Raw genomic sequence first — 25,006 nt, forward strand, 5'->3', positions numbered from 1 at the left:
CACATTCAAAAACGGTAGCATTTTCTGGAGTTTCAACCGGGTACCGGCCACCGAAAACGGGGACTTTGCCCAGAAAACGGACGTTTTGGTCTGTGGACTGTGTTTACAGCTAAGCACACACGCTAACATGAATTAAGACTACAAGCTCACTTGGGGTTGAGGCTTTTTTACACGTTGCTTGACTGCCTGCCCACATATCTGATCCAAACATAGTAACGTATGTTGGGGGAAATAATTATTTAAAGTTATTTAATAATTGTGACATTTATCGTACTTTTTGATGGATGAATGATGCTCAAAGTGAGGGGGCAAAGAATACAACTGAGGGGGCATCCTTTTGCCCCCTCGTAGCGCCGGATCCGCGACTCAGCCTGGTTGTTTCTGGCCCCAGAACCACGATTTTATGGGGCCAGAAAAACTGTGAAAAAGTACCCCTGGGCCGGAAGTAGGCCAAGTGTAAGCGCGACGAAAAACAGGCCCCGCACGGCTCGGCACGCTTAAAGCGAGCTCCGTGCTATAGTGTGAATGCGCCATTACACTACTCCGTTACCGACAAAAGTAATATTATTACAGTAAAGCGTTACTTTGTAACGCGTTACACCCAACTCTGGTGAGGAGAATATTGAGGCTAGTCAGATCCAGACAGATGGTACTCAAAGAGAACAGGGAGAGAGTGCACAACGCTATCCCACTAGACAAAGAAACGCTCCAGAATATTTAATGGAGTATCAGTGTAAGGCTGATTGTAATGATGAAGGTGAAAATGTAGATTATTTCTACAGAGTTGCTTGTGACGTACCCAAAACATACATGCAGGCTGTAGGCTCTAAGAAATCAAAAATCTGGGCTGATGCAATGAAAGAGGAGATAAACTCTTTAACAGAGAATGAGACCTTCAGTCTGACCACACTGTCAAAGGGCAAGCAAGTAGGGGGAGGTCGTTGGGTATATGCAGTAAAGGAAAGCCCAGATGGATCTGAGATTTTTAAAGCCAGATATGTAGCTAAAGGCTATAGTCAAGTAGAGGGAATTGATTACAAGGACACTTTTTCATCGACAGCAAATATTACTTCTGTACGTACATCGATGCAGGTGGCTATACAGGAGGATCTTATCCTACACCAAATGGATGTGAAGACAGCTTAACTCCATGCGCCAATAGACTGCGAGTTATATATGGAACAGCCCGAAGGTTTTGAGGCAAAATCTAAAACAGGGGAACACTTAGTGTGCAAACTCAACAAGTCATTGTATGGTTTAAAGCAGGGTTCACCAACCTTTTTGTCACCGAGGGCTACTTCAAGGGTACTGAGTAATACGAAGGGCTACTTGTTTGATACAAACTTCCTGAATAACATAATTGCACGGTTCACCTTTAATGATAATATTATTATTGATAATAATCAGAATACATATTAATTTACTGTATGTGAAGGACTGTCTGATCACATGTTAATGTTAATTATTCCTCACAATAATTATTAACAATGATTTACCATTGCTATAGCAACCCCATTGTTTTGTTATGAAAATGTATCTATATTTATACACATTCTCGCGAGATCTATCAGGGGTCGTTGTAATGCTGCGTTCATATGGCGTTATATGTGTGCCTCTATCCTGAGCACGCAATGAAACATGTTGAGCATAGAAAATGCTATTGAGCGTGCACTTGAACACTTTTGAGCACAGAGAAATATATTTTCTCTCATAAAACTCCTGCTCCGTGCGCAGGCAGACCGCTGCACGCGCTCTCTCTCCCTCGCTCGCTCGACCTCTCCAGCCTGTGCGCGCTCAACTTTGCCTGCGCGCGCTCAACTTTGCCTGCGCGCGCTCAACTTTGCCTGCGCGCGCTCAACTTTGCCTGCGCGCGCTCGCTCAAATTGTCACAGCGTTACAAATGTGCCACAAAACCAACCAATCGGAGAACTCGAGAAGGTCAATTCTGATTGGCTGGCCGTCTCCAATCATATCTGAGATGAGAGAAGAGAGGGATTTTCATCTTCGGTTGCCATCAGGCTGTTGGCGTTCCTATTATCGTTGACATTTACAGGACATGACAGACTCGAACGAAGAGATTACTACGCCACAGTGTCAGGTGAGTTATACATTTCTGGTTTTCTGATATCACGTTATTGTTTGTAATACCTTTGACGAAACCTTTTATCCGATCGTTTCAGATAAGGGTGAGTTTGCTAGCCGGCAACATAGCTATATGTTCTTTATATAAAAAATAAAAAGATGACTGATTATAGTAGATTTGTTCTTGTAATTATTGACTCATATTTCAGAAATGCTTTTTATTTTTCTGTATTATAGGGCTGTAGGATTAACATTAGCCTATATGTCTTCTTATCTTGAGACATCGGCTGTTGTGTGAGTAACTAAAGTTTGACTCATCCTTTTCTATCAATCCCAGCTGGCCACAACATCCGACAATGTCGAATGAACAGCAACAAAATGTCACAGCAAGGCCACATGTAAGTCGTTTTTGATTTGGTTGTCTCCTGGGACCCAGCCCATTGAAAATGTCCTCTGTAGTGGACATTTTGTTAACACGCATCTCCTTTTACTCTTTTGAGCTACTCTATCAATCTCTGATGTACTGTACAGAGGACATCCTGGTCTTTCCAGTGATGTGTCATTGGTTAAAATTGCATGCTGGGAAGTCCCTCTTTCTTTTCATCCAAAATGGCTGGCATACCAAAAACAAAATGTTATAGAATCAGGAGGAGAAGTCAAATATTGTTGAATAATTGTAATTTTTACCATGAAAATCATATATATTCTTGTTTATTAACATGTGAGGAACTATATAATTAGTTCTGAAAGCAATTAAATAATTCAAGTTTTCAAATAACAGCCCTTTTATAAATGTCCATTCTAGTGGACGTCAGGACCATCTTCATGGACTTAATGACTCAATATTGTTGCAGGAGACGGAACTGAAGCAGACTTTTTCTGTACCAGATAGTTCAGGGAGATTCAGATTTTGAGCTCTCAGATGATGAGAGAGAGAGGCTTCATATTAATCTGCTGAAAGTGTTGCTTTGTGCTCATTGAAAATAAGATGTGGATGTTGAAATATAAAGCCTCTGGTGCACAAATACTGAGAATTGACTTTACAGTGAACTAGGAGGCATCGTGTTGCAGTTAAACTTGTGAAATGAAACATATTTGCATATTTATAGGTTCTGACATTTTTAAGGAGGGAGGAGTAGATGTAATTTTAAGGAGATAATTTAACTTGTTTTGTGGATAAACTTTATCAAACTAATTATTATTTGATATTATATAAGGGGTAAATGTAACGTTATTACGAGCTTCCACATCTCATAGCTCGTTATCAGTCACCTATATGACTAACAACGAGTCCCTCTTCTTAACTAATCTGAGCTCTGTCTGTCCAACAGGACGTATTGAGACAGCAGTTGATGGAAAGACTTCTCACCAAACTGCAATCAGCCTTGAACCAGCAACCACTAAATGTGGATTATTTGGAGTTCCTGACTCGCCATGAGCTGATTATGTTTGAATCGTTCCATGAGCAGATAGGAGGTGTATCAGAGATTACAGAAGCAATACGAAACCTACATCATGTTATCCGGTTGGAAATTAACGCAAGGTCTATGCCCATTGTAGAACAGGAAACAGAAGTTGGTCCAGGTTCTGGTCAACCCAAAATTGTGATAGAGAGAGAAAAACACACACATTTGCTGAACACACATCTATCAGTCTCCTGCATTGCAAAATGCCTCTGCGTTTCAAGAAGAACGATTTACAGGAGAATGCAAGAATTTGGCTTGTCTATAAGAGGATCATACAGCACAATGACTGACCAAGAACTTGACAACGTAATTTTAGGTATTAAAAGTCAGATGCCAAATGCTGGTTATCGAATGGTTCAAGGCCATTTGGTTTCAATGGGCCTCCGTGTTCAGTGGTGGAGAATGATGGCCTCTATGCATCGGGTTGATGCTGCTGGGATCTTCAGACGGATCACAGAACTAGGGTGTGTTGTGCGAAGAAGTTATTCCGTGCGAGGCCCTCTCTCCCTGGTCCACATTGACACAAATCATAAACTGATAAGGTAGAGTAAAATATCCTGTTTATGCAATTACCTACACAGTGAATGTTGGGAGTATATAATAAGAACAACCTTAGTTATATAGTAACCTTTTTCCCTTTTGAACAGGTACAATATTGTGGTCTTTGGTGGAGTGGATGGCTACTCAAGGAAGGTAATTAATGTGTTGTTGCTTATTATTGTTAAAGAAATGCAGCTTAAAGTACAAAGCCTCTTGTGACCAGCAGTTATACTTCTGAAATAACACTTATTTGCATATTTATAGATTATGTTATACACATCTTAAAACATGTCTAGGGGGGGAATCATCAATTTTATTAGCTTGATGCAGATTGTTTTGATTGTATAATTAGAGCTTAAAATGCATATTGTATGAAGATCTCAACATCCACACGACGACATAGCTGACCTATGCATGGAATCATAATCTGCTGCTTAAGACATGTAGTTCTTATCGTTAGTTTGATCAAAAAGTGTATATTTTTTCTCCTGCTCCTTGGAATAATTATTGAGCTAGAAGGTAATGATTCCTGTTTAGATCCAATTATTATTATCCAATCTGGTTATACTTTTTTAATACAAAGCATCTTAAGGGAGCAATAATGTATTGCCTTAAAGAAAATATATCTGAGGAAGCTGTAATAAATCAAGCTGCATTTTAGTATGTAAAATATACCAAGTTGATATTTTTGAAAATTACCTATATAATAATTGAAATACCAAATCCTGTTGATGGTTCTGTTGAAATGAAATGAAACTATGTGTAAAGATTTAGGACGTGCCTATCTTTCTTTTATGGTATAATACAACACTAAAAGCTCTAAGGCTAGCCATAGCTGAAAGCAGATGTAAATGATTTCATCTGGTTTCTATGCAGATCATGTACTTGGATGCTGCAACAAATAACAGAGCATCAACTGCATACTCATTCTTCCTGAGATCAACCCAGCTTCATGGCTTACCATCAAGGTATTTTGCCCTGACAAAACAAAAAGTGGATGTTTTTTTACACAAATATACTAGCTACAATATCTTTCATTTCATCTACTGAAGTTAAAGTAAACCTTGTTAAATTAATTATTAAATTATTTATTATTAAAATGTATTTTGATCTTAGGGTAAGGGCGGATCAGGGAGTCGAAAACGTGGACATCGCACAATACATGTTTGCCACACGGGGCACAGGAAGAGCCAGCTTTATCTCTGGAAAGAGTGTCCACAATCAGAGGTTAGTTGTGTTTTTATGTCTTGAAATGTTGACTGTATAATTATTAGTAACTGTGGCAGTTTGGTTGTTCAATGAAAGCACAAATAGCTGTATAAATCCAAGTAAATCAATTAAAATGCAATTCTAGGATAGAGCGACTTTGGCGTGACGTCTGGGTTGCAGTCAGCAGCAAGTACCATGATGTTCTTCACTCTCTCGAGGAAGATGGTCTGCTTGATATCTCTGATGTGGTTCACCTCTTTGGTGTGCACTACATCTTTGTCCCTCGACTTCGAGCAGACCTTGACGCCTTTATCCAAGGATGGAATAATCATCCTCTAAGGACAGAGGGAGGTCTCACTCCTGAACAGCTGTGGTGTATGGGACATCTACAAGATCTAGACGAAGGGGAGAGACTTGAGGTAACAGTTATAGAGTTCCCATTAAATATATTTTAAAAAACAATTGAGTTGTAGGCAGATATATCTAGTTTTGAGACATAATAGACATCAATGCCAATTGGACAATGGAGCATGAAAGCCAAACATTTTTTTTAAAATATTTATTTCTAAACAACATGGTTAAAAGGTCTGAATCAATGTGAGCTTCTGTCTTCAATTGTGCATAGATATGCTGTAATTCAATTTGTTTCCATCTACAAACCTTACAGTTCTGTTGCATTGAGTGATGAGAGGCATATCTGACAGATGTATAACATTATTGGAAACAGCAACCTGTTCAATAACTAGTATTTCTAGAATAATACAACTTTGAGTAAACAAAATCACCTTTATGTAACATGTTTATTTTTAAAAATCACACGTTACATAAGTGTATGAAAATACATCATGTACTAAACGTATTTTAATTGTTTTCCTGGATCCTTAGGAACTTCAAGACCCAGGCATCAACTGGGAGAGTACCATACTGCAAGAAGACTCAAACGGGGCAGTTGTGGTTCCTGAAGTTGTGTGCCCCCTGGATGACGAAGACCTAGAAGAACTTCAGAGAACTGTTGATCCTCTGGAACATTCTCAGTCACATGGCCGTGACTTGTACACACGATTCTTGCACAGTGTGTACAATGACAATTGAACGTGAACTCTTAAACTGACACATTAGCTGATTACAACAACCTTGTTTAACAGATATCTGTTGAGAATACACAGAGCCCAACCATTGGTCCTTATTTGCCTTTCTGCTTGTCTGATGTTTTGTTAAAAAACTTTGTAACAATGTATGCTTTCCCAACTAATAAAAGCATGACTTCATCAAACATTAACAAATATATTTAAACATATATACACTCAGCTCTTGCCTTAGTTTGAGTAGAGCTAGTTGTTTTAAACTCTGTGGAATCCACCACCATATCTCACTGCTTCACCCATGATTCTTCTAAAGTCAGTGTAAGTGCTTAGATGCTTTACTGGAAAAGTCACAGTTTTAGTGTACGCACTCACAATTGGGTAACAAATTAAGTGATCTCCTAGCCGCTCCCTGCAGTCATGGTCAAATTTGCATGTTATTTTGAAATGTCTCTTTTCATCAGGGAGGATGAGGATGTGGGCCTGTCCCGTCATCCACTGGAGCACGTGTGGCACTGCAAGAGGCTCCTTGTCACCAGCTGCACTGTCTGTCTCCCCATCTGTGACGGATGTATATTTTAAATAACACAAATTAAGAAAAGCAAATATCCAAGAACATTTATTAGGTATGTGCTCAGTACATTCAAATCAGTAAAGCATTCATTCATATGTGTACTGCATTCTACAGTATATCATACCTGACATTTCAACTTCCTCTCAGTTCTCTCCTTAGACGTCCCTTTTTCGCTAAAACGTGGCTGGCAGTTCATCATGATGAAATCTGCATCAGGCTATAAAGAGAGTGAATGCAGATTTAGTTTAATATCTTGCAAGTGTTCAAACCAAAGCTATTAAGGCAATACAGAATGAAAAGTACAATACAAAAGAAGAATAGAGTCTAAAAATAAATAAATAGTGGCAGTTAAAATTCTTACTTTGGTGATCTTCCCTGGAACAAATAAGGAGTGACAAGCTTCAGGGTTTCTAGCCATCTGATCCACCAGGCCATACAGCTCCATGCCCTTTCTGAGTTGCTGCAGCATTGGAATCAGTCTTGTTGTGGAATGTAAGACAATTGCTCTTTGAAGAAAAGCAGAAAGAAATTACACACTGGTTTGAAAAATAAACATTGTAAAATTAATATTGTACAACTCTTACCGAATGATGCTGTGTTTATTGTCCAGTTTGAGCTGGCTTGTATATCCACAGCTGACAATTTCATCAGCCCACAACATCAGAGACTGCTCATCTGCACAATCTTCGACCTGAGAATGTGCAACATTGAAATAAAGGACAGATTTACAATAGGTGTTAACTTAAAACATATATCTAATTCATATCTAACAATTGTCAACAGAGTACTCACCTTGCTGATGAGAAGACCGGATTCTATATCAGAAACATCCTCCTTTGAAAGTGAATGAATGTCCACCTCTCCTGTGCAGAGGAAGTTGTAGCACCACGCTCTCAGAAAGGCAGGAGGTGGGCCACCTTGTGTGATGCTTACTGACATTATTTCACCAATAGTTCTGTGTGCAAGGTAGAGAAAGTCTTTGTAAAAAAACTCCTTACATAAATGACAACGTGTACAAAAACAGTATGTTACCAACCTGAAGTTGTCATTATCAAGGTCTGTCAAAGACTACTTAGGATTTTTCCCCTGGCTCCCAGTTCCTTCAAAGAATCTGTTTTCAATACCTGAAACCATGTCTTACAGGAAAAAATCAAATAAGCAATGATCCTTTGGTTTTGTTTAATATCAAAACAAAACAGTTAAATGAACTTACCAGTCAAAAACTCTTTCCTTATTGCTCCAGTGTCAATGCCTGCCTCTCCTATGTAGACCACCTTAAGAGCACTGGCAGGAGATGCAGCTTTTTTTCGTTTCCACTGGAGAATGCCCCTGTCTGGAAGGCCGTCTCTGTCCACACACAGTTTGAAGTCTGTTGTGTTGTCAACTTGGTGTTCAAGTAAGCGCAATACATCTTCCGTGCTTAAGGAAGAGGACAGAGAAAATATAAGACTATCCCAATTTTCCAAACATTTTGTATACATTATTGCCATATAACTGTCCTATTATTATGCTGAACAATATTTGGGAAAGAAAGGGCTATCAAATGGCGTAATTAGAAAAGAGTGCACCATGTGCTATGTTTTGAATAGCCTGTTAAAATAATTTGAGAGCTAGCTTTTGGGGGAGACATTAAAGCATGTGGATTGCATGATGGTGCTCATTATTTATTCTGTATTTGATATAAACTCATGCAAAGGTCATCTTAATAAAACGTACCTTTTTGGTTTGCATACTGGAGGTTGAGCAGCTGTACTTGGACTATTGTTCTCTGATGCAGGAGTCCCTGTACATTCAAAGCTGCACAAACAATATGCAGTTTAAAACACTGAATATGTAGACATTCTACAGGTGGTACATCTATCAAATATAATGTTTATGATACAAAGAGCAGAATAAGACAGATCACCTCTCTCCACATAGACTAGCATGGACTGTGATTTCATCGTCTGGGAATTCTTTGGTGCAAATTGGACACAGCACCTAAAGTTTGAAAGAAATATGCTCCATGTTACAAACAGCTGAAACACTAAACTAAACTGATTGTGCAGTTTAGTTGTGTGCTGTTCTACTGTACCTTGCAAGCGTTCTCCACGATACACAATTCATCAGAGGACTGCAGATTAACAAAAAAGTCATTTATTTCAATAAACAATTTATATTTTCCTCGTCTTTTTCTAAAGGCAATTTACCAAATACAAAAAGAATTTGCTCTCACCTCATCAACAGTCTCATCAGAGGACAGTTTTCCACTGCATGTCCTAATGTGTACTGCAAGCATCTGCAAAGGCATCACTTCATGACATTGGAAACATGTCTTCTTTGGCATTTTTGCAAAGCAGTGCGAGTCAGGAGGCAGTGGAGCGGTGTCCAATGTCTCCTGAAGTGGTACTATGTAAAAAGTGGCTTTGCCACCTGCTGACATAGCTCGCAGAGCTTTGACAGAATACCCCTCTGCTTCTGGTGGAATGACAGTGAGCTTTCGTCTTCCACTGCCACCTTAATTGAGAGAAAGAGAGAGAACATGTTTTGTCATTCTGCCACCTCTAATGCTTACAACAAGTAATCAATACCTCAGAAGGGTTCATGCACACCAACAAGTAATACAGTAATATGAAAACTCAACAAAACAAAATCCCACAAACCTGTAGCCTTATGCAAGAGCCATCCTCCACATAGACCCTCCATTTTTGGAAATGTGTCAGCCAGGAGCCTTAAAATCTTGAGAGAGAGAGAGAGAAAAACATTGATGGTGACAATACGCTGAAGTACAATAATTGACTTTAATGATAAGTCAAACAAATGAACTGACAAACGATACCTCTGTGTGATCACCATCTTCAGGAAGAGTCAGTGTTTGTCTTCCCATGCCTGCCTGGAGGAGTTCAAGCTCCTCAGTTGGCAACGGTGTGGGCGATATTTTTTGGCAACAGATAAAAATGTAAAGCAGTTGTTTTACTTGTTGTCTTAACAAGATGCTTGGTGGCAGTCAAACACCTCTTTTTACCACGACGGAAGTTTGGTTTGAAATATCCTGGAAAAGATCTGTGGAATAAATTATATGTTTTATATTTATTTATAACAATCAAGTGTTGCACAAAAAATCTAAATAGTACATGTTGGCTATATATATTTTCCAATGCTATTACAAACCAAGTCTTGTTCAAGTCCAAGTTCATATTTTAATTTAATCATGTCAGCGATGTGACTACTGGACTTAAGAAAACAACATTGATTTTTTGAATTTTTTTAAGCAAAACGAAAATATAATGATGTGGCTGAAATACGAACCTTGCCATCTCTTGCGGCACTGTCACTACATTCCTAGGTGCAGGAGGCTCTGTCTCCGTCGGCCTTCCTGAGCCGCTTGCGGCCATAGTGTTAAGGAGCAAAGACACCAGGTTTCTGGCTGCTGACTCAACTGCACCATCGCCCTAAATCAATTCAGGATGTAACATTAACATGATCATGTTTTCAGTTAAACTAGAACAAGGTACAATGTTCTTTTATTTATGATACTAGAACACAGGGTTAAGAGTGCGTTTTTATCGCAGTGATGAAACGTATACCAATAGAATCTGTGGACTCTCAGCGTTCATATGACATCTAGTATGTGCAGATTGCATGAAAGATCGCTACCGTGAGTTATGTGCAAAGTCTCTCTCTCTCTCTCTCTCTCTCTCTCTCTCTCTCTCTCTCTCTCTCTCTCTCTCTCTCTCTCTCTCTCTCTCTCAATTCAATTCAATTCAATTCAATGGGGCTTTATTGGCATGAAAGTTAAATTAAACAATGTTGCCAAAGCATCACAATACAAAATAATTAACAACATTAAGACATTTCAAATTTTTACATATTATTGATGATATATATATATAGTGATACAATTACATTTCAACACGTGTGTGTGTGTGTGTGTGTGTGTGTGTGTGTGTGTGTGTGTGTGTGTGTGTGTGTGTGTGTGTGTGTGTGTGTGTGTGTGTGTGTGTGTGTGTGTGTGTGAGTCTCATTCACTGTCCCTCAGGTTGTGGCATGTGTATACATATTGGGCAGCAAGGTGTGCCTTGTCTCCTTCTCCTAGGAGTACTCTCAGTCTTGAGAGGTCATCAACCTCCTTGAAACCTGGGATTACAGAGTTCAACTTGTTCCAATAAATGCTCCTTACTTCGTTGAATGTTTGGCACTTCAGGAGGAAGTGCATCTCTGTCTCAGTCTCACCTGTCGTACAGTGACCACATGTTCTGTTCTCTTTTGGTTGCCAGGATCTTTTGAGTCTTCCTGTTTCGATTGCCAGTTTGTGGTCACTGAGCCTGTACTTGGTTAGGATCTGTCTCTGCTTTCTATCTCTGACAGTAGAGAGATACTCTGCCAGCTCATACTCTCTGTTTAGAGCCAGGTAACATTCTAATCTACTTTGGCTTTTAGTTTCTTCTTCCCAATGTTGTAAATAGTTGTCTTTACATTGTGTTATAATGCGTTTGACTGTGATTGGTGTTTGGAGAGCAGTGTTGTTGAGAGACTGGTCAGAGTGGCTCTGAGAGGGGGCAGTTAGCCTCAGCACCAGCTGACATAGGGGACTCTTCTCTGGGGTTAGCTCTTGGCTTTGGAGGGCTTTGGAGTGGAGGGTGTCTCGGGGGCTGGATCTAAGGTGGTTAAAGAATGTCAGTGCTCTCTTTTGAGTGTTAATGATCAGTGGGTATCTGCCTAATTCTGCTCTACATGCATTTGTTGGTGTTTTTCTCTGAACACGTAAAATGTATCTGCAGAATTCTGCATGGAAAGACTCTGTTGGATGTTTGTCCCAGCGGGTATAGCTCTGGTGACTGAGTGGACCCCATACTTCACTACCGTACAGCGCAATGGGCTGGATCACACTATCAAAGATTTTGAGCCAGATTTTAATTGGAATTTGGACATTATAAAATGTTCTCTTAATTGCATTAAGAGCTCTTCTGGCTTTTTCTTTGAGTGCATTCACTGCCATGTTGAAACTTCCTGATGCTGTTATGGTTAAACCGAGGTAGGTGTAACTCATACTATGTTCGATGATATGATTATTTATGGTAAACTGGTATTTGTTCTCCTGACATCTGGGGCGTTTTTGGAAAACCATGACATTAGTTTTCTTCATATTGACTGCCAGGGCCCAGTTCTTACAGTACTGGTCTACTATGTCCAGCTGTTGTTGTAGTCCTTGTTCAGTAGGAGACAGCAGAACAAGGTCATCAGCATAAAGCAGACACTTCACCTCTCTCTCTAGGAGGGAGAGGCCAGGAGCAGCACAGTGATCCAACTGAACAGCAAGTTCATTTATATATATATTAAATAAAGTGGGACTTAAATTGCAACCCTGACGAACACCTCTTCTCTGGGTGAAGAATTCAGTTTGTTTGTCTCCAATTTTAACAGCACACTTATTCCCTAAATACATTGATTTAACCAGATCGTACATTTTGCCCCCTATACCACAATGTAGAAGTCTATAATAGAGCCCTTCGTGCCAAATAGAGTCGAAAGCTTTTTTGAAATCAATGAAACAAGTGAATATCTTACCATGTTTTGTTTGGTGTACATGTTTGTTAACTAAAGTGTGAAGGGTATATACATGGTCGGTGGTGCGGTGTTTTGGAAGGAAGCCAATTTGATTTTGACTCAAGATGGATTGTCGGTTAAGGAAATCTTGTATTCTTTTATTTAGAATACTACAGAATAATTTCCCCAGACAGCTGCTGACACAGATGCCACGGTAGTTATTAGGGTCTGATTTGTCTCCACTCTTATGAATGGGGGAAATGAGCCCTTTGCACCAGATGTCAGGAAAACATCCTGACTGCAATATGATATTGAACAGCTTTAATACTGTACCCTGCATCTCTGGGGTGCTGCATCTGAGCATTTCGTTTTTAATGTTGTCTGGGCCACAAGCTTTCCTTGGCCGGAGAGATTGTGTCTGTGTGGTCAACTCTTCCCAAGTCATTGGGAAATCAAGGGGGTTTTGGTTGTCTTTAATAGTTTCTTCTAATGTTTGGAGTTTCTCTTTTGTAATACATTGATCTGAATTCATTAGATTTATTGGTATGTCTTTGTACAAACTTTCAAAATGTTCTCTCCAGATGTCACCGTTTTGGATGGGTAATGCTTGCGGTTGTTTTGTGTTGAAGTTGCTCCACAGATCCCAGAATTGATTTTGATCAATGGCTTTCTCAATATCCTCAAGTTTCATGTGGGTATAATTTTGTTTTTTGTTCCTTATTGTACATTTATATTTGTTTAAAAGGTCATTGTATCTAATGCGTAAGGCTGGGTTGTTTGGTTGCCGATGTTTTTCATTTGCTATTTTTCTCAGGTCTTTTCTGATGGTCTTGCATTCCTGGTCAAACCATTTGTCAGCGTTTTGCCTTTTAACAGGCTTCCGCTTTTGTTTTACAAGGTCAGCTTTAATAGCTGCCTTGTGAAATATCATATTGATATAATCAATGGCCATGTTTACACCATCTTTGGTAGGAACATATTGATTTTGGTCAAATAGTGACATGTCATTCATCAGATCAGGTGAGTTCAAGGCCATGGTGAATTTGTCTCCACTGTCTGGGGCCCATCTGTAAGTAGGATTTAATGTATACAGCTTACTGGGTCCCCTTGTTGTGTCACTCATTGGACCTGAGACTTTAAAGAACACATTGATTTGGTTGTGGTCTGAAAAGGGGGATTGCTGTCTGACAGTGAATGCACTGATAGTGGAGGGGTCCATGTCAGTGATTGCATAGTCTACTACACTAGACCCTAGAGCTGAGGAGTATGTGAATCTCCCTAAAGAGTCCCCTCTGAACCTCCCGTTCACTATGTACAGGCCTAAGGCCCGACAGAGATGCACTATCTCTTTGCCATTCTGATTGATTTCAGAGTCAAGGCTGTTCCGATGGCTGACGGTTGGTGTGGTAAACAGGGGGGGCTCACCAAATACATGGTGGCTGCCCTGTGGGTCTATGACATCAGGTTCAATTCCTGTTCGTCCGTTCAGATCTCCAGTTAGAAGCACATTTCCCTGGGCCTGAAAATAGGCTATTTCTGAATGGAGAGTTTCAAAAATGTCTTCTTCAAAATAAGGAGAATCTACTGGGGGTATATAAATAGCACACACGTATAGATTCCTGTCAGTTATGCCCAGGGCTTGATCTAACCTTAGCCAAATGTGTGATTTACCTTGTTTTACTACTGAGATCTGATGGCAAAGATCTCCTTTATACCACACCAAGATCCCCCCCGATGTTCTGCCCTTGCGTATGTTTTTTGATTTTATAGAGGGCACCATTACTTCATTATAACCTGGAGGACAGTGAGTGAGCAGATCATTTTTACACCATGTTTCTGTTAATATAATTATATCAACATCTTTGATAGATTCTAAGAACTCTGGATTCTCACTCTTAACCTCAAAGGTTGAGGAGTGGAGTCCCTGAATATTCCAACAGCTTATATGAAAAGAACGCATCTTTTAAAAAATACAAAACAATCAAAATGAACCTGTATAGTGAGACAAATATATTAAAAAAAAACAAAAAAACAACAACAAATAAAACAACTACTTTCACTAATATTGCTATTGTACTGATTACTACGATAACATATAAATGTAATGTCTTAGCTGGACAGAAGTCGGGTGCACAGGGTGTGCAGCATCATCCTGATGTCTCCCAGTTCAGAGGTAGCAGGGGGAGGGAGGGTGGCAGCAGGCTGGGCTACAACTGCAGCATAGCTCCGCTGCTGTAGGCGGGGAGGGAGACAAGGAGCAGCTGTTGCAGCATATCTCTGCTGCTGATGTTGTGCAGGTGTTGAGCTGGGTGAAAGCAGCCTCCTCTGGGTGTGTTGGGGGCGTGGGGAGTGGGAGGTCCAGGCTGAGCTGTTGTGTCTCCTCACAGCAGGGGTGGTGATCCTGGGGTGGTGATGGGGAGGAAGCGGTGTGGGAGGGTCTATAAGGCCTCTAGAGGAGGGGGTGGGAGGACTGCGTCCCAGGGCTGCATCTTTGAGGGTCTTTGCAAATATCCCCACCCTCTCTCTGTGTAGGTGGAGTCCATCATAGAGGTCCCAGGGGCCAATGGTTGAGTGGAGGGCCAGGTGGACATTTGGTAAGGTGGCACATCCTTTTCTGATCTCCATATTAATGTCATGGATGACATGAGGAGGGGTGTCTGTCCTTGGCAGCAGGGTGGAGACCACAATGCGGGTGTCAGGGAATTCCTTACTGGCCTGCTCCGCCATTTTCCTCACTGCCTCAGCAGTGTCCCTACGGAGGGTGTGCAGGTCATTTGTTCCCGTGTGGATCACCAGGTACTGAGGGCTCCTGAGGGTCTCCTTTTTCAACAGCTTCATGGCCTGGCCTGTGGTGCTGCAGTGTTTAGACAGCACCTTTTTATCAGGGAAAAGCTTTCTTGGGTCCAGGAACTTCCCGTTTGAGTCAGCCAGCAGGACCACTTGTGGGTCTTGTTCTTCCTGCTGAGTAGAGGGAGGCTGGGATGGGCAGAGCTGGCTGTGGGCAGCTGGCTGTGTGGGTGTATCAGGACGGGCCAGGGTGTTGTTGGGCTGGGTGCTGAGCAGAGAGGGTGGGCCAGGGACACTGGCAGGAAGAGTCTGTGTCTCTCTACTCGTCATTGTGAGGACTGATGAGAGTTTCTCTGTCAGGTGCTGGACCTGCCTGGTGAAGCTCTTCTCTCTACACTCAGCATCCTCCCTCACCTTGGCTAACTGAACACGGAGCAAACTGTTCTCCTGTTTGAGTGCCTCTACACTTCCTCTGAGGTCAGATACCAAAGCCTCGTTGTCGCTCTTGAGCTGCTGGAGGTCCTCTTTAAGCTGCTGCAGAGTGTTGTCTGGGGGACCAGACTGCCTGGCCTGGGTCCGCTCTTTGAATTCTGCAAAGTCCAGCTCCAGCAGGGCCATACTCTCCTTCAGCCGATTGTTGGAGCTGGCCGGTGTGGGAGGGGCAGAGATGGACAAGGTGTTGGGGTTCTCTATTGGGCTCTCATCACCTTCGCTGTCAGAGGGGACATCAGAGGGGACATCAGAGGGGACATCAGAGGGGACATTGATCCTCTTTGTGTCCACCTCAGCTTTCAACAGGGGGAATGCCTCTTGGAATGACTCCAGGTTGGCTTCATTCCCTTGGACCATGACCTTTCCTTTGGTGTAGTATGTGATGGTGAGCAGAGGGTCATCTTTGTCAAGGTGTTCATCTTTACAGATTTTTAATCTGCCTCCTGAGCCGATGCCCTCTCTGGATACGTATGCATAATTCCTGCACAGAGTATCTTTCCAGATGTAGATGGAATCAGTGAAGAATATGAGGTTGTTCTTCTTCCTTCCTCCTTTTTGTTGGGCATAGTCAGTGAAGAGGACCTCTGGGTTTCCACACAGTGTCTTCTCCTTGTGTTTGTCCTTCGCATTTACACTCTTGCATTTAGCAGGATATTCAATCTCTCTTCCCTCTGCTCTGAGAGCTGAGAAGTTCTTTTTTGCCTGCTGGACAGTTTCCATGGCGACCACTTGTTTTGTTCCAAAGAGAGGCTAGGCTAATTAATTAGCTTACAAATACTTTTCTTTTCCTTTCTTTTTATCTTCATGAAATAATTCACAGTTTATAATGTTCCTCTACCTTCTTTGGTGCAGCTCCTTCCAACAGTGGCAGGTAACAGCTGGCAGCCCACAGCTAGCAGCCCACAGCTAGCAGCCCACAGCTAGACGGTTGACAGTTGTCAATTGGTAGTTGAAAGCTAGTTTGTAGTTTCAACTCAAAAATACATCCAAAAATTGCGTTTCTTCCTCTGGTTTCTGTTGATCAATGTCGTTAACTCTTCTTTGGAGTTAATTCTGCAGATTTTCCTATAAAATGTCTCACTTTTTAGGTCCAATTTCGATTTTTTGTTCAGGAGCTCATTTCTGATGCAGCTTACTCAAATCAAAACAATCTATCTCTCTCTCTCTCTCTCTCTCTCTCTCTCTCTCTCTCTCTCTCTCTCTCTCTCTCTCTCTCTCTCTCTCTCTCTCTCTGGAACCGCAATAAACAACAGGCGTTGCTTCACACAAGATCAATGGCGCGAAAATCACTGAATGTTCTATAAGGTAAATATTACCGGCTGGCGCAGATGGGTATAAATGGCAATTTATATTGACAATATTTGTCTAATACTAGCGCTAATATTAGGCTACGGTTTGTTAGCTGTTTGCTTAAACTATCCATATAGCTATGTTGCCGGCTAGCAAACTCGCCCTTATCTGAAACGATCGGATAAAAGGTTTCGTCAAAGGTATTACAAACAATAACGTGATATCAGAAAACTAGAAATGTATAACTCACCTGACACTGTGGCGTAGTAATCTCTTCGTTCGAGTCTGTCATGTCCTGTAAATGTCAACGATAATAGGAACGCCAACAGCCTGATGGCAACCGAAAATGAAAATCCCTCTCTTCTCTCATCTCAGATATGATTGGAGACGGCCAGCCAATCAGAATTGACCTTCTCGAGTTCTCCGATTGGTTGGTTTTGTGGCACATTTGTAACGCTGTGACAATTTGAGCGAGCGCGCAGGCAAAGTTGAGCGCGCACAGGCTGGAGAGGTCGAGCGAGCGAGGGAGAGAGAGCGCGTGCAGCGGTCTGCCTGCGCACGGAGCAGGAGTTTTATGAGAGAAAATATATTTCTCTGTGCTCAAAAGTGTTCAAGTGCGCGCTCAATAGCATTTTCTATGCTCAACATGTTTCATTGCGTGCTCAGGATAGAGGCACAAATATAACACCATACGTTCACACCGGACGCGACTTCGCTCTAATCGCTCGAGTTTCACCGCTGCTGCCAGCTGTGTTTACTCGCATCATTCAAACAAGACACGCTGGCTCGGGAGCTACAACTACAACTAAATTAACATATTTTACCGTGATTAAATTGTAATACACGTTTCTAAATGATACCGAAGTAACAGCATACTGATACCGGTTAGTAAAAACCATGAATTAATGCTTGACAAGTCTGCAGACAAGACGGCAGGCGAAAAACCTTTTAAAATGCTTGTTTTCTGAATGGAGATTGGGTCGACCAGGCTAAGCTAACGTTGTATATACTTATTCCACACTCATAACAATGGCCTACAGACATAAATAAACCAGCGACTGTATTCGCCATGACACAGACAGTCTGTGGTTTGTACTTGTTTAACTTTTGTCCAGTTTCTGAAAAGATATGAGGAGCTGTGATCTCTGTTTGCTAACTGCTAACAGCTAACAGCTGATGTTTTCTGGTTGAACGTCAGTGGCAGGCTGAGATCCTCACCACTGGTGTGTGTGTGTGTGTGTGTGTGTGTGTGTGTGTGTGTGCGTGTGTGTGTGTGTGCGCGCGCGCGCACGCGGTGATGAGGCCCATGATCGTAGCTGCTCATGCTAGCTTGTCTCAGCTAAAGGTGGAACGGAGATTTGGTGCGTGGAGTTGAACTCTGAACCTATCTGGGGTCAGAGTTCAATTTCACGCACCAAATCTCCATTTCACTGACATATGTACATACAAAATGTGTGCTTTTAAAATGTTATATTCAATATTGTCATTTTAAAAATAAAAATGTATTCAATAGTTTTTTTAGACGGCGCTCCATGGTGACTTGTGCTATTTTTAGAACATGCACGCGGGCGACCAATTTCCCCCCTGCTGGCGACTTAGTGCCCGCGGGCACCGCGTTGGCTACCCCTGGTTTAAAGCAATCCGGGCGAAACTGGAACAAGTTACTGCATGATCATCTTACAGAGAATGGGTTTATGCAAAATGATGCTGATCATTGTGTCTACAGAAAAGAGTTTGAGAAAGAAAGAGTGATTCTGTTGATATGGGTAGATGACCTACCTATAGCGGCCAATAACAACGGCTCACTCAGTGATGTCAAAGAGATGTTTAAGAGGAAGTTTAAAATGAAAGATTTGGGTGAACTTAAACACTCCCTAGGTATCGACTTTACACAGAGTGAGGGGGAGATCAAAATGAGCCAAAAGAGACACATAGCAAAGATGCTAGAGAGGTTTGGCATGTCAGAGTGCAAACCAAGGTCAACTCCATGCGAGCAAAAGTTACATTTTGACAATGAGGGTGAAGTTATCGATTCAACAGGATACAGAAAGATAGTAGGTAGCTTGATATACATTATGACATGTACTAGGCCTGATCTGAGCTGGATTGTGAGTAAACTATCACAACACTTAGCAGAACCAAAAAAACAACATTGGGCTGCAGCAAAACAACTGTTGAGGTATCTAAAGGTTACAATAGACCAAGAGCTACATTACAAGAAAAGTGAGGAAAGCCTAAAGCTTGAGGGATACAGTGATGCTGATTGGGCAGCCGATCAAAATGATAGGAGAAGCACAACTGGATATTGTTTCAGCTTAACTGAAAATGGTCCAGTTATATCCTGGAAAAGGAAGCAGTCAACAGTGGCGCTATCGACCTGTGAGGCCGAGTACATGGCATTAGCGGCTACTACTCAAGAGAGCATGTAACTTGTACAGTTATTAAAAGGGGTAGACCGTAATGGCCCACATGTACCAGTGAAGATATATGAGGACAACCAGGGAGCAATAGCTCTATCCAGCGCCGTATAGATAGAAGAGTTACGACAGCGGAAGTCCAAAAACGGTTATCGTCACGTGGTTCATGCAGACGAGAATCGTTCCCCGGAAGTTCATGGCGGGCAATGTGAATGCATTGATAACAGGAGATAGAACTTCGACTTTTGGTAATTATTAGTGAATAAAGGTTTTGATTTGCAATATTTATACAACAAATCGATATGTGTATGTATTTACATCAATATGTTTTAAAAAATAAAATAGAATTTGCTAATATTAAGTGATAATATTAGGATTAGTGTGAACAACTAGTTTACATGTTAGGCTAACAGTGCCTTGGTTAAAGAGCCTGTTGCTGTTTATTTATAGCTTTGAATTCTTTCAAACCAATATTATCTTCTTAAACTTGTATAGTAGTCAGGAGCATCACTTTCTAATGTTTATTGATATATTTAGAGGGAGGGGATCTAAAAGAATGCTTCAAAATTCAGATTAGATTAATTTCTACCATTTTCTTAAATTCATGGTAGTTTCAGTAATCCCATGGTAATTGAGGACACAAGTTATCGAAATGACTAATGTCATCTTTATGGCTTTCAGAAAGGACAGGAGACCGACAGGTGACTATCAAAGGACTAGCAGCAGCAGCATGATGATGATGTTAAATGTGTTGTTTTAGGAACATCCATTGCAAATACATGGAATTCAATAAACATTGAATAGCATATCATGCAGTTTGTCTGTGCCTTTTCCTCCGTGTTGTCCTGGTTTGCTGTGCTGCCTCCTAGTCGCCACCATGGTTTGCTGTGCTGCCTGGGGATGCTCAAATCGCTCCGAGAAAGGAGTACGAATGTACGGCTTCCCCACTGACACAGAGCGGAGGAAAAAATGGCCGGCTCAAGTCAGCAGGAGCAATTTCACGACCAACAGCAAAAAAATATGTGAGGTAATTATATACAAACACTGCATTTGCACTTTTTCACAAAACGAAAACCACACCATTGGGAAAGCTTAATGTTTTGTTTAATACAAAAAACAGGGGAAAGGCTTGAAAAACACAGAGTTGAGACTCAGGGTGCAGGGTGAGGGTCTCAGTGCAGGTATTCAGGCTCCATTGAATCCCCCTCTGGTTCTTGTGCTGAAAGAGGGAGTAACAGACAGGAGAAAGGGTTATACACACCTATATAGCACACCTATTGGATGGGAAATTGCCTTTGGGAGATAAGGTGTGGTCTTTTTTCCCAACTGAAGTTATGGAACTTTATTATTTGTGAGTTTAACAAAGTATGACAAATGGCATCATACATCTTTAGAAAATATGAAATAAAGAATTGAAGTGAAATCAACCTCTTCTCTGGAGAACAAACTTTGATTTCTCTGTCTTGTGAGTTTGCAGTCTTGCTCCTCCACCTGTAACATCACTGCCCCTCTACCTGCCATACAGTAGGTTACTAACAAGATTACTTATATAATACAGTGATAGAATACATGTTTAGTATGCTTACTTATATAAAACAGTAGTATTAAACCGACCTTGTGTTTTCATTCTCACTTAAGTCCCTCTCCCTTTGACATCAATCCAAAATCAGCTGAGCTGCAACATAATACAGACAGGTAATAATCAACATAATTACAAGGACACAATATGGCTCTGCTAAAAACACTCATTCTTACACGCACCAAACTTTATATTTATCTAATATTTAACTCCCTCCACCCCCGCATACAATCCCGTTTATAAGCCCCTCTTCTCTAATTCAACAATGTTGGACGAAATGACATTAAGAGAACGGAATTTACAATTAAAAGGCTGTTCAACGTGTGCTGCTAACTTGATCCGGTAGCTTTATCTGTTATCTGTAAACGTTCCCTAAATCTACTAATTTAGGGATAACCCACTGACATCCTTTAATACACATGTTAATTTGAATCAGATGTCCTGATAATATCCGCAATATAAATCTTTAAACTTCTTCTTACCTTTCAAAAGTCCGTCACGAACGGTCTATTATGCTGCAACTCTACTGCGCTGCTAGCCTTGGCGCTAACTTCCGGGGAATGATTGAGAGGCTCCACGATCCGCCATTGCTGTAAAAAAGTGGTCCATTGGAGTGAACGGAGATGACATAACTCTCAGTCTATACTGCGCTGGCTTTATCCAAAAACCCTGTATCCAGACAGAGAAGCAAGCATGTAGACATCAAATACCATTTTGTACGATCTGCACGTGCTGAGGGGAAGATATCTATTACATATTGTCCTACTGCTGATATGGTAGCTGATGTCCTAACCAAGCCATTGACAAAGGCAACATTTGACAAGTTCAAAGGGTATTTGTTTGGATAGTAATGTAAATTGCAGGTATAACAATTGAACACTGCTAGAGAAGTTTTTGTTTTGTTTATTTGGATTCTGTGTACCACTGTAGAGAGTTATCAACATGTCTTTGAGTGGGAGTGTTGAGCATATTTGTATAATAACAAAGTCATGTTTCAGTTCATGTGGATGCAGGCCAACTTGGGGCCCCAAGCGACATTGTGAGATGTCCCCCCCCAACCGACAGGAGTGAAACATTTTGTTTTGGAAACAAAGTAGGCTACTTTGCAAATATAATTCCTGTTTATTATTATTATCAACAGTTACTTTTTTATGCAGTGAGGTAAATGGTAAATATGCATGTATGTCGTTCAGTATGCGTTTACAGGTGAATACGTCTGCATTTCCTGCCAAATACTAGCCTCAAAAAGATTTAAATATAATTAATGCAAATAAACTACTTCTACTAATAATCATAATCATAATCAATAGAGATGTCCCGATCCGATCACGTGATCGGAGCCGATCACGTGATTTTCAAAAGATCGGAATCGGGAGAAAAAAAATCGGGGATCTGGATTTCTTTTTTTCTCTTTTTTTTTAAATACTTTTTTTTAAATTTTGTATTCAATGTTACAAAACAAAAATGACCATGTTCAAGTCTTAAAGTCATCCTGAGGCCTTAGTTTTGGTTTCAAATGACAGAACATCATGTATGTGATTCTTCCTCAAATCTGGCAACAGAGTGGGCAGGGTTTAGTGTCTAATTGTAGCAGTAAGCTAACGAGTACTGAAAGCTTTATTTTGTTTTGATCCAATGCTGCACAACTGAACTGATCCAATGCTGCTGTGAAAGAAAGAAGCTATATCCATGTTGGATAGAATATCCAATTTAAATCAAAAAATAACCTTAAGGGACAACTTGAATGCTTTTTTTCTTTTTTTTCTCTTAATGCATTGCATAAAGATCGGATCGGGAAAAATCGGTATCGGCAAATTGTCAAAATCAAATGATCGGAATCGGATCGGGAGCAAAAAAAGGTGATCGGGACATCCATAATAATCAATTCAATAATATAAATACTATATTATATTATTATAATATAGTTGTAATATAGTCAAGACAAAACATGCTTATTACATGCTCAAAAACTGATATTTCTTAAATCTGTATTCAAATTTAGTTCCCTCTGTCAGCAATCAGTATTTCTCTGTGTTGTGGTTGACATGATGATGACTGTTAGGAGTTAAGGGGAGAGGCTGAGCATCACCATGAAATGTGCAAATTGACATACAAATGAATAAAAGGGGAAAAAATGCTCCATGTTTTTTAGGCTGTAAACTTTAACTGTTATGTAAGCCAACTAGACAGACAGTTTATTACTCTTCCTCCTGTACATTAGCAGATAAAATGCATAAAATACTTGAATGAATGCATAGCCGTGGGAACATGTTTCAAATGGGGGGTGCTGTGGGGATGACACCAGGGCAGGTTCTGACCAATTTGCTGCCCTAGGCAAGATTTTAGCTGGCAATGAAAAACCTCCACAAAAGAGCAATACAGCTACACAAAGAGATACGTATTGACATGGTGGACAGCTTATATACAAATGCTTAAAATGTATTTAGTACTGCATGAACATGTTATAATTGGGGGGTGGACTTCACATCCTCTAGGGGGGTCTGGGGGTATGTCCCACAGGGAAGATTTTTCTAAAAGTAAGTAAAATGTTTCAATCTGGTGCACTTTGAGTGCCCAATTACTAGAGACTGATCTAGGGGGTACAACTCTAAACACCCATTTGAAAAAGATTGGTTTGCATTTTATTAATCAAATAAGTGTGAACATTTCCAATAACCTACCATAGCCAATAACAAATAAATGTAGGCTAACGTATGTTATTTTTGTTGTTCATTTATATCTTAGTTAACATTTATTTATTTATGCTTATTTTTAAATCTCTCCAGTTTTAAACGATATTTTTGGTTTACTGTCCTATAGTATACATTGGAATGATTTCAAACCTGTTTTTATTTATCCTAATAATTATAAAGGTGTGCCTTGGAAATATTTGTTGACATAAATTGTGATCAAAACGTTTGAGACTCACTGAGATAAAGTGAACTATCCAAACCCTCAGAGTCCTTTAACTCACTCTCCCTCCACATTATTGTAGAAACAGCTTCTTATATCCGTTAGCGGAGCAGAAGCTAACAACCCCCCCCCTCTCTATCTATCTATCGATCTCTCCCTCTCACTTTAGCTGTGAGCTGCGGGCGCCTGACAAGCCAACATCCCCCACTTTCATCACTTACAGCGGCCATCGTAAGGGGCAAATGGAAAATGTAACCGGGGTGAAAAGGGTGTTATCTTTATTTAATTATGAATGTTGTTACATCAAGGCTGGAAATTCGTTTTTTTTTCAATTATATTTGTATTTAATCTTTTGGAAGTGCAGATCCCCTGTCCTCCACCAGGGGGTGCTGCAGCACCCTCAGCACCCCTACTTCCCACGGCCCTGAATGAATGGTAAATAAAGAATGCTGGAAATAACTGCATCTCCATTAGCCTATATGCTATGCAGAGACTGCCTTCTTCATGTCGTGAATTGCAGCTGATGTTTTAATATGGCAATTGGCAATTTGACTTATACAACATTTGCAAGTTGTACATTTGACTCATACAATAACCCACCTTCGAGTGATGCTCTAGTTTCTTCATGTTTTTTTTTTTCCCCTCTTGCTTGCGACGGACTGAAACTGTCTTTTCACCGTCATCTCTTCACCTGCACTAATGGCCGTATCAAAGACGTGATTGGTCAGATGTCAATTCATTGCAACGGTGTCGGGTTACAGACGTGCTCCCCTTGTCACCTCTCTCTCACTCTCGCGGGGGTGGCGCGGATAACTGAGCGGAGAACTGCGCACAGGAGCTGAGGCCCTCTGGGCGGGGCCCCCTGCGCAAGGCGGTGTCCCATGCAGCCTGCGTGATTGGCCTGTAGGGAGGGGCGGCCCTGTGTGTATGACATAATCAGAATGTGCCTGAAACGTGGTGATGCTAATGAGCATGGGCAGATCAACCCGGTATCACGGCAAGACGTGAACATGTGACGATTTACCATGCTGGGAGACGTGAAGATGTTA

General features: G+C 40.9%; 2 protein-coding genes and 1 long non-coding RNA gene across 7 annotated transcripts; 1 reads left to right on the top strand and 2 right to left on the bottom strand.

Annotated features, from left to right (window-relative positions):
- Positions 1-3,708: 3,708 nt before the first annotated feature.
- Positions 3,709-6,570, top strand: LOC307018278 (uncharacterized protein). Its single transcript, XM_079648435.1, has 6 exons — positions 3,709-4,090; positions 4,196-4,241; positions 4,965-5,056; positions 5,205-5,315; positions 5,443-5,716; positions 6,183-6,570. The coding sequence occupies exons 1-6, from the start codon at positions 3,789-3,791 to the stop codon at positions 6,387-6,389; spliced, it is 1,032 nt and encodes a 343-aa protein (XP_079504561.1). The 5' UTR covers positions 3,709-3,788; the 3' UTR covers positions 6,390-6,570.
- On the bottom strand, positions 6,079-18,286 carry LOC307018279 (uncharacterized protein). 5 transcript variants are annotated; one of them, XM_079648437.1, is made up of 14 exons: positions 10,242-10,627; positions 9,772-9,995; positions 9,596-9,671; positions 9,169-9,449; positions 9,028-9,066; positions 8,860-8,933; positions 8,670-8,750; positions 8,167-8,372; positions 7,990-8,089; positions 7,746-7,908; positions 7,538-7,644; positions 7,315-7,459; positions 7,078-7,170; positions 6,079-6,939 (listed from the first exon to the last, which is right to left on the bottom strand). In XM_079648437.1, the coding sequence occupies exons 2-9, from the start codon at positions 9,817-9,819 to the stop codon at positions 8,022-8,024; spliced, it is 873 nt and encodes a 290-aa protein (XP_079504563.1). In that variant the 5' UTR covers positions 9,820-9,995; positions 10,242-10,627; the 3' UTR covers positions 6,079-6,939; positions 7,078-7,170; positions 7,315-7,459; positions 7,538-7,644; positions 7,746-7,908; positions 7,990-8,021. The 5 variants fall into 5 exon arrangements, with proteins under 5 accessions (XP_079504563.1, XP_079504564.1, XP_079504566.1 ...); XM_079648438.1 differs by lacking the exons at positions 9,772-9,995; positions 10,242-10,627 and adding an exon at positions 17,299-18,286; XM_079648440.1 differs by lacking the exon at positions 10,242-10,627 and having other exon boundaries at positions 9,786-10,227.
- A 2,684-nt stretch (positions 18,287-20,970) lies between these two features.
- LOC307020918 lies at positions 20,971-21,601 on the bottom strand. Its single transcript, XR_013803009.1, has 3 exons — positions 21,527-21,601; positions 21,080-21,140; positions 20,971-20,997 (listed from the first exon to the last, which is right to left on the bottom strand). It is a non-coding gene; the product is annotated as an uncharacterized lncRNA (long non-coding RNA).
- Positions 21,602-25,006: the final 3,405 nt, after the last annotated feature.

The sequence above is a fragment of the Notothenia rossii genome, assembly GCF_949606895.1.
Source record: "Notothenia rossii genome assembly, chromosome: 9".
Taxonomy (NCBI): Eukaryota; Metazoa; Chordata; class Actinopteri; order Perciformes; family Nototheniidae; genus Notothenia; species Notothenia rossii.